A 9656-nucleotide genomic window follows, 5' to 3' on the forward strand; every position below is an offset into this window, starting at 1 on the left:
CTCCCTTCATCTTTTTTGTTCTATACATTTTTCTTTTTGGGTTTCCAAAATGTTATTTACATTCTTTTTATATTATTACATAAATGCTTTAATATTCTATCAAAATTTGTGTCCAATTGTTATTTTAACTAATTAAATTTATTGGTTCATTTAATCTCTCACACTTTTACGTTGTGACATTAAATTTTTCTCATTTTTCCAATATTAGAGTTTTGATAAAGTGAAAACCTTATAAATAAACTTAAATTGTCTTATTTAAATAAAAAAGATAAAGAAATCTCAATTCACATTAGTTAGTCGCTAAATCGCGTTTGAAATATCAAACGTCAAGAACAAAAAGAGACGGAGGTAATAGTTGATAGTGGGGTAGTTTTTTTAAATATAGTTAGTGAAAAATGTGTCAAATGAAAGGGTAGGGTTGAATTTTTTTAATGTTTTTTAGGAAGTAGGGATATATGCGGTTCAATGATTATATGAGAAAAATAATATAATATTAGTAAAAATATATCTTTAGAGCATGTACATTGGTTGACTCTTCAAAAGAGCTCTTGGAGGGCTCTCCACTCTCTCTCTCTCTTTATACCATTATCTCTCTACAAGACACACTCTTGAATTCATTCCTTAAAACACCAAACATTGGTTGGTTTCTCAAGGGAGCTCTCAAATATTTTTTTTACCATTTGATGGTCCATAATTAATTGTCTTTTTAACCAAAGTTACAACCCATCTTTCAAAGTTATTCCCCACTTTTCAACAAGAATCAACTCTTGGAAGGCTCTTGGGCAAAAGCTACCTTGAAATAGTTCTCCATACAAAACTACTCAAGAGCCCCTCAAGAACCACTCAAGAGCGTCAATGTTGGCCAAGGGATAATTTTTGTTGGAGATGTACATGCTCTTATAGAAACAGGACGAGTATTAATGGACGACTATACAAGAAAAGTGGGGTGAGTATTAAGGAAGGGGGATTATTATCTAATTAAACTTCCTTTAATGGGATCCCAAGTGAGATTCTTTACATTGTAGTCATAACTGCTTTTTTGATGTGTGTTCAAGAGATAGGCAGGTAAAGCTGAATAGGTTAGTTGAGATAATGTGTTTTTAAACGTAAACGGAACACATTATCTCAAAAATGAAAAAACAGTACAGAAAACAGTACTCCGTATATCATAAGAGTCAAGTAAAGCTGGGATTTTATTCTTTATTTTCGGTGTTGGGATCTGTCTCTCTTACTAACAGACTAACAGTTAACAGCACCCAAAATGAACAAAAATTAAGAATCAAGTAAAGCTGCCAAAAAAGTGCAAGGAAAACCACAGCACAAACCACAAATTCTACAAATCAGACCTAACAGAAGACATCAGATTGACTAATGTACAGGTAAACCCTCAAATTAATTACAATTTACGACATAGGGTTTCAAGCAAGTAATAAAGGAATCTTGAAAAAGGATGGATACAGAAAACTAAGTAAAAATTCAGAATCATATTTGTCACATATTTGAACTGCTAAAGCAGAAATTAGGCTAATCTCTACAAAAATTAAAAAAATAAAAAAATAAAAACAAAGATAAATCTGTAAAATGTTTTCGCCCCCAGCCTACTGTAAATGGAACCTGGGGGGGTTCACTGTTATGTGTCATTCAATGTCACAGCACGGTGAGCTGATCTTGTAGAACCATTTAATGCCTCGTTTATCCTACTGAATACTATCTTCAAGGGAACACAAGATAGTGTTGGACCCTTACTCTGAACCATAAGTTTTCTTTTCCCTGGGTTTAGCTTATGAACACCAGTTAGTGAAGACAGCTTCCTTGTCTTCTTCGATGAAGAGCCATGTCTCTTTTTTGACTTGGAAGATTTACCCTTACGTTTGCCACGTGTAAAATGAGGTTGCTTGGTTTTACGTGCTTTTGGCTCAACTACCAAATCCAAATCCATTTCCATATCTTCATCATCCAACTCACAGCTTCCACTTGCTGGGTAATTTGACGTCTTAAGATCACAAAACCCATCTTCTTCTTCTAGGGCCTCAACTGCAACTGGATGACCCGTGATAGGTTTACCACTCAACTTGCTCATAAGAGATATATAAGGAACATGTTGCACCTGAGGCCTGGTAGCTTTCACCGTCACTTCAACCTCAAACAGTGGAACAACTTCAGGTGACTCCAAACTGGATTGAACTAAGAAACGGGGTTGATGATATGAGAATGATCTCGGGGAAGTAGCAGACACAGAAATGTGTTTTGTGAATCCATTAATTAAGCCGTTTGAACTTGGAGGAAATTGCCCCGGACTCTCAGGGCCCATTCCATAAGCATCCAACTTCTCATGACCAACAGACCACTTTTGAGAATTTGTCTCATCATTTTTGCTCAAATATCTTGCCTTCCTTTTTCCTTTTGACTGCCATCTGGAAGAACTTTTCTCCATCTTCTCATTCACATGGGCAGCACAATAGTTAGGACCAGCCTCATCGAGTGCATCATGTTCTAGACTAGAAGCTTCATTGCGACTGGAATTCCCTTTGAAAACGCCAACACTATTAGGCTTTAAGGGGGACGAACTTTGCCAGACTTGGGAGAAACCTGATAATGAAAAGCACAATATACTATCATTCTCAGCACACAAAACATAGATGAACACATAGTAAGTGATAGGCAAAGCGTCCAAAGCAGCAGCTCTGCAGTAGTAAATCCTTAGAAAAAGGGTGATAACATCTAAACCCGCATTCTATGTTGTCACCTAGTTCCTTTATATTATCGAAGGTACTGGACTTCCTTACTTAATTGTGTATTAAGGTTGCAAACTGGGCCAAGCCAAACCTATAAAAAGCTGTCACTTGTGGCTCGTAACATAAGAGAGTGAATTTTTATTCAGGGGAGAACTGTAAAAAGGGTAGTAACAGGCTTGTTGAACAACAATGATATGATGCAATGGTAGATATAGCCTAACTATGAACGTACCAGAAGGGTGCAGTTCCTCGTCAACAAATGGGGCATCAAATAGTGTGTCTGAAGAATCAACCTCAGGAAGGTGTCCGTTCAACAGTTCAGTATCCTTATTACCATCTTTACATTCATAAAAAGGAGATATAGCATCAGATCTCTCAAAAGGATTTGCAGATTCATCACAAATTATTCGAACAGGAACCATTGTTGTATTCTCCAAAACCTTAGTTAATGGACGTCGGCGATATTTCCTCTTCAAGAGCTCGTGAATATGTACCACTTGAGATCTCTTTTTCTTAAATGTCTGCACAACACCTCCATTTGCCAGAGTTCCCACTGCCGAACAATTATCAGCACGAGTACTATTAAGTGACATACTATTTGATCGACCTGGATTAGCCAATGCCAAAACTCTAATTTTCCGCTCTGAGCCTATACCCAAGTCATTGAGTCCTTTCATACGCTTGAACCCTTCATTACCATCATCTTCTGAATCATTTGGGGTCTTCCTCCTCTTTCTTTTGTATTGCTGCCCCTGCAGGCAGGTGGATCCATTAGTCTCTTCATATGATATACCAGAGTGAGACAGCTCTTGCGTAGAATTTGAATTATCTTCACAAGCACTTGTTGTTTCCTCTGAGCTTGTTTCTTCAGATGAACATTCACCGTCTTTGGTAGCATGAGACATGGATGCAGAACCATTTGCGCAATTGACAAGTGCTTCATTGTCTGGAGTATGGCCAAGGGTTGAACCATTTTTTAACAGGTTGGTTTTTTCAATTTCAAGAGCACAAAAAATAGCAATTTCTCTCCGAGGATATTTCAAGGATCGCTTTAAGAATTTTGGTGCTGAGACCTTTGCTTTCTCTATGCAGGCATTGTATTCTCCACAACGAAAGGCCTTGACACCTTTAGCTGTCTCAAGATCATGCCAATCCCTGGCAAACACAAAAGATAAAACAAACATTTAAAAGCACGGAATAGGAAGGTTCAATGATACAAATAGCGTCCGAACACTATGGTTCGTCATATGAAAGCAGAACCTTCGCTTTAAAAAAACAGCACAAATGTTCAAGAAACTTCATAAGAGCCTGAGCACAACAAAGTTATGAGCTACTAGACTACCCACAGAAAGAGATACTTCCATTTAGGCTCCGTTTGGTTGGGTGTAAAACATTTTCAGTGTAAAATGATTTTCATGGAAATCAATTTACAATGGAAAACACAATTCCAAAACTAGTTTTCCGTTGTTTGGTTCCATGAAAGAAAAATGATGAAACGAAAGGGAAAATAAGGAGGTAGTGAGAGGAGTGTACAAGAGAGATAAGGAAAACGAAGAAAAACAGTTTTCCCTTCATTTGAAGGGAAAGTGGTTTCCATCAATGGAAGAGCAATTTTACTCCTAGGGAAAATGGTTTTACATTGAAAATAGAGGAAAACAGTTTTCCAGGAAAATGTTTTACGCCCTACCAACGGAGCCTTAGAGAAAAAACAGCATGAGGTTACCATTTGGGCAACCCAAAACTCCCCCTCTATAATTAAAATCCCAACAGAAACTCTCCCAAGAAAGAAACTAAAAATAGCATCTGTAATTCAAATTTCAAATCTGTGATAATATAACACGATCCCTGCAAGCTGCTGCCAAAGCTTGACATCTCCCTTCCTCTGTTTCTCATCCCCCACAACAGAATGAAAAGGTACCAACAAAACTAGCCAGTAGCCACCACACCACATTGAACAACTTTCTCCCTTATCTTCTTAATGATCTGATTCTTTTCCTAAATAGCGTAAATAAGGCTCCGGGAGAACATGTGTCCATTCGAGAGAGCTCGAGCCTTTTTGAATCGTAAAAGACAAATAATCACCAAATGCTATCACGGAGTGCCACCTGTCACCCTCTCATTAGGTTACCATCAGAAGTAATGAAGTGAACAATATCTCTCTTGTTCTGTACTTTTACTTTCAGTTCTTTAAGACTTGCCCTTAGATTTTTTTTCTTTCTGGGAAGTAAACTTGACCTTAGGTTGGAGGGACTTTATTCCGCAGACCACTATCTCTCCTGCTTTGTTCTGGACTTTTTACTTTAAGACTTGCCCTAAGATTGGATGGGATGGGCTCTATTAGTATTTCGGTTATTTCCAAAAGGCTATCAAACTTACTTTTTACACAACCAAGAAATCGTCAATCTGAAATATAATGTGGCAAACCTACTTGCCTCAATCCACGAGAATCTGAGATTTTTCCAAGATCATACAGACATGCAACAACTGCTATGCTAAGCTTTCGAAAACTGAGTAACACAACTCCACGCCTTTAGACACCAACTCAACTACTACTTTAAGCTTCCCTACTTAAGTAAAGGAAGCCAACAGCTTTACAACGACATGACTGCAGTTATAAGCATAGGTTTCAGACATGGCCAGATTCCATGCGTGTTCAGGCAGCTTCACACAAACTAGGTGCATTCAAACAAAAATCTTGAGAGGTGTAAAAGATTGAACAGACAGAAATTCACTCAATGAAGAGTGTCAAGTTTTAATAAACATTTGTGACCCCCCATGCGGAAGTTCCTAGTCTTAATAAATACCCATTGTCGCTATTCATCAGACACAACAGCATGGACATCCTCACTATAGTGACTAAACTCAGTCATTGGCAGAATAGGCATTGGACACCAAAAGGTAAAAGTTGCCCATCAATCCTCTTTGCATAAAAGTAGGGCAACAAGTACCTTTACCAATATTTTGGCCTTGTTGAGGAGACTAGTTTCTTATACTATCTGTTTCTCTTCTCCCTCGTTAATTATTGTTAGTAGTTACTCCCTCCGTCTCTTTTTGTTTTTTACGTTTTGTATTTTGCACAGGTTTTAACAACTAATTAATGTGCATTGAGATTTTTCTAAGTTTTTTATGCAAACGAGAAAAATTACATTTATTTATAATGTTTTCACTCTTGTCAAAAATCTAACATTGGGAAAATGAGAAAAAGTTAATGTCCCAATGGAAAAGTGTGAGAGATTAAATGACCCAATGAATTTAATTGGTTAAAATAATAATGGGACACAAATTTTGATAGAATATTAAATCATTTATGTGATAATATAAAAGGAAATGTAAAGAACATTTTGGAACACCAAAAAGGAAAACGTAAAGAACAAAAAGAGACGGAGGGAGTAACATTTTGTTGTTTCTTCTTTTTAATTTTCATTTAGCTTGTTGATTCTTATCATTAAAAACTTAGTTTCATCTATGGCTTTTCTATCTCTAATTTATTTTGTTAACTCCATGGACTTGTGAGTTTTCTTCTAAGGTTTGAGTGAAACCTGAAATGAGTGCATGTTACCTTAATTGAATGTGAGAATTTAGTTCTGGGGTGTTGTTTAATTTAGCAAAAGGGACTCTAATAATTGTTTTTATGTAGATCACCCCTCAACAAACGATTGTAAGGTGAAATTGCCGAACAACTTAGCATGCTCTCTTTGTGTTTATTTAACTAAAAGCCAAGAAAATAGGAATTTCTAGTCAAATGGAATGTGTTATTGACTTATTGTCATCATGTTGTTTTATTTTGCATTGAGGTTGTAGTTCACGATATAAGCTCACCTTTCTAGCTCAAAAGAGTAGTTTGGGTTTTATGTAATGACATCCCTTATTTCCCCCATGTTTGGTTACGTTTTCATGATTGGTTTAGCCCTTACCTTTTTATTCCGAACTTTAGTGTAACTTGGTAGTTTAGAATTAAAGACTCCTGTAAAATCTTTGAATTGACTTGACTTGACTTGGCTTGTTTAAGCATTGGCTTAACAGTACATGATCTTTATCTCCCTCGGGTTCGACTCTTTCTTGCCCTTACTACTTGTTTAGTGAGACCAAGTTAGGATAGTCTTTGGCATTGTAGACGGCATGTAAGATATATAGTGCATCCATAATATATGAAGCAATATAATTTCTTGAATTTGAGATGTTGAGCACAAATCTCTAGCCAGATAGAAGAAAAAGGCATATTTCAATAGACTAATTATAGAAGTGGTGAGCATTTGAAGAAGACACAATTTCTCAAAAGCTGTTACGTACTTCGTATTTGACAACATCACTATCATATTAGGGCCTTAAAGTCTTACACTCTTCATCATCTCCAATTCCCATCACAGACTAACACTATAACTGACATAAAACTCATCTAAGCTTCGATGTGAAAGCGTCGCTATGTATGGAAGTCAGAAACATACTACTTTCTCCAATATTTAACTTTCCATCGCATTTCCTGATGGGTCATGTTAAAATGTTGTCCTAGACAAAGTGATGTCTACTAAGCTCGATGGGGGAAACCTTTGAGTCTTTGACCGACTAATAGACTGCGTAACTAAGTAATAGCTTCAACAAAGACACTCGCTCTAGTGTCTGTAAGGTTATCTGAACTAGCCTACACACTTTCAAAAGTTATAAATAGTTGAATCTCAGTCTCCATGATGAGACATAATATGAATCAAAAGCCAACCCTAACTCGCAATTTGGTGACAGCTTTTGACATTTTAAATGTTGTTCTGCCTTTGCCCTTCTCCGGCAAGTTTTCTAGACCCAACATAGACTTTAAGTTTAATAAACAGAAGGATATAATACAAGAAAGGTAAATCAACATCCAACAGCAAAGACACTTCTTGCAACCTTTATCATGCAAAACAGCTTCAAGAAACACCAAGTAGTCCCAAAAGGTAAAAAAAAAAACCCAAACGACAAGCGAGCACCAAATAGAGCAAATGCTTGCATTCTAATCTATAACCACAATGGGGCAACACAAACTAAAATTTGAAACTCTAACAGAAACATAGGAATCGCATTGCAGGAACACAAGTTTCAATCAAAAAATCAAAAGAAACAGGTAAAACATTCAATAGAATAAAAAAAGAGTAAAATGTAAAAGAGGGGACTCACACACTTGAGTCATCTCGACCCAATAGCTTGATGGGTGTCCCTGATCGTGGCGAACACGGACCATTTTCCGACAACTCATCCAGACCTATAATCTGACCCGGCCACCAGCACCCATTTCGCCTTTGAACCCACACTAACTCTCCAACTGTTGCATTTAATCCCTTTCTTCTGCCCTCTTCCACATTCGAGCTACCACTACCCACCATCCCTCCGCTTACTCAACTACAGTATCAAACACCCCCCCCCCCAAAACAAAAAACCCAAAAAAAATGGTAAATTTCAAAGTCCCGGGACCTTTTCTCTAAACTCAAACGAATTGCAGACTGACCCCATTACCTAAAAACAATCACAAATTAACGAAAAAAATGAAGAAGAAAAAAAACAGCAACTTGGTCAAAAACCCAGCATGCAGCACAAAATCAAGATTTTAAAAACCAAAAAAAAATATTTTAAAAAGAAAAAAATGGAATACAGAAAAAACCAAAAAAAATAAAGGAATACAGAAAAACCCTATACCCTGTGCTACAGAAAGATTCTATGTAGGATCTGAAAAACAGAGAAAAACCCCCAAATTAACAGCCAAAATGAACAGATGGGGTTCATTAAAAAAAACGTTTCTTTAATTAATTTTTACTCTAATAAATTTGATTTTCTTGTTTTTTTTTCAGTTTCAGAGTAAACTGAGAAATCCCCAGATTGATATTTGATGATGTCGGTTTTTTTCATTTTGTTTTTGCTCACTCACAGTGAAGAAGGAGAAGAGGGGTTTTTGACAAAAACCCCACCTTCGAGTTTGTGTAGTTTACAAATATTATTATTTGGATTTTTTTCTTTTTTTTTGGAAGATTTAGGCAATGTGTTTGTGTTTTGGATCGAACGTACCTCCTTTTGTTCAACAACCAACGTTTTGTGATATTATGATATGATGAACAATATAATCTTCCAAACTCCTCGTTGCCACAAGAGAGAGAAAATGGGTGAGGAGAGAAAATATGTTGAAGTACCTTTTCTTTTTGGTTTGTTTTTTTTTTCTCTTTGAACTTCTGGGGGGATAGCCCTGTCAAATGGGTCGATAAGATCGGGTTATAAATAATATTTTCAGATTCGGGTTAATTCGGGTCGGTCACTTTCGGATTCTGCTTGTTCAAGATCCAGAATTTTCGGGTTTTAATTGACTCAACGAGTTGAGAGATTTTAAAACGCGTTTTATATTTTCATTAATTTAAATAGTAAATAAACAAAACAAGATTAGGTCCCGTGCATTCACGGATATTATAAAATTATAATTTGACCAATTTTTATAAAATATTTGAGTAACAAAGAATTGTTCAAAATTAAATTATTATGGAGTACAAAAGTTTTTACCGATTTTCAAAAGATTAATAAAGTTTTAGTCAAATATACTGAATTTTTTCTATACAAAATTATTTAAACAAATAAATGAATTAAAATACGGTTTTTCATGAAATGCCCCTGAAGTTTAACAAAATGCACGAAATACTCCTATCTTTTCAGAAATGCACCAAATACCCTTGAGATTAAAATGCATAACATGCCCTTAATGACTAACGGACATTAACGCCGTTATTCTTTAACCCATAATCAACAAACGAAAGCGAACGAACGGAACACGGGCTACCAAGCGAGGAAAATGACCTTCTACATAGGTCCAACAAGAAATTCAAGCGAATTTCAAATCAAGGTAATGAAGAGCAAGCGGACATGGAATTGGAAAATTTTGTGGAGGAAACACCTGGATTGAAAACTGGTTCG

The 9656-nt window shown here is 36.3% G+C and overlaps 1 protein-coding gene across 1 annotated transcript; it reads right to left on the minus strand.

The window, feature by feature from the left end:
* Positions 1-1364: 1364 nt before the first annotated feature.
* LOC110787808 (uncharacterized protein At1g51745) lies at positions 1365-8891 on the minus strand. Its single transcript, XM_021992450.2, has 3 exons — positions 7884-8891; positions 2968-3890; positions 1365-2589 (listed from the first exon to the last, which is right to left on the minus strand). The coding sequence occupies exons 1-3, from the start codon at positions 8087-8089 to the stop codon at positions 1631-1633; spliced, it is 2088 nt and encodes a 695-aa protein (XP_021848142.1). The 5' UTR covers positions 8090-8891; the 3' UTR covers positions 1365-1630.
* Between the last annotated feature and the right edge of the window lie 765 nt (positions 8892-9656).

Source organism: Spinacia oleracea, chromosome 4 (assembly GCF_020520425.1).
Source record: "Spinacia oleracea cultivar Varoflay chromosome 4, BTI_SOV_V1, whole genome shotgun sequence".
Taxonomy (NCBI): Eukaryota; Viridiplantae; Streptophyta; class Magnoliopsida; order Caryophyllales; family Amaranthaceae; genus Spinacia; species Spinacia oleracea.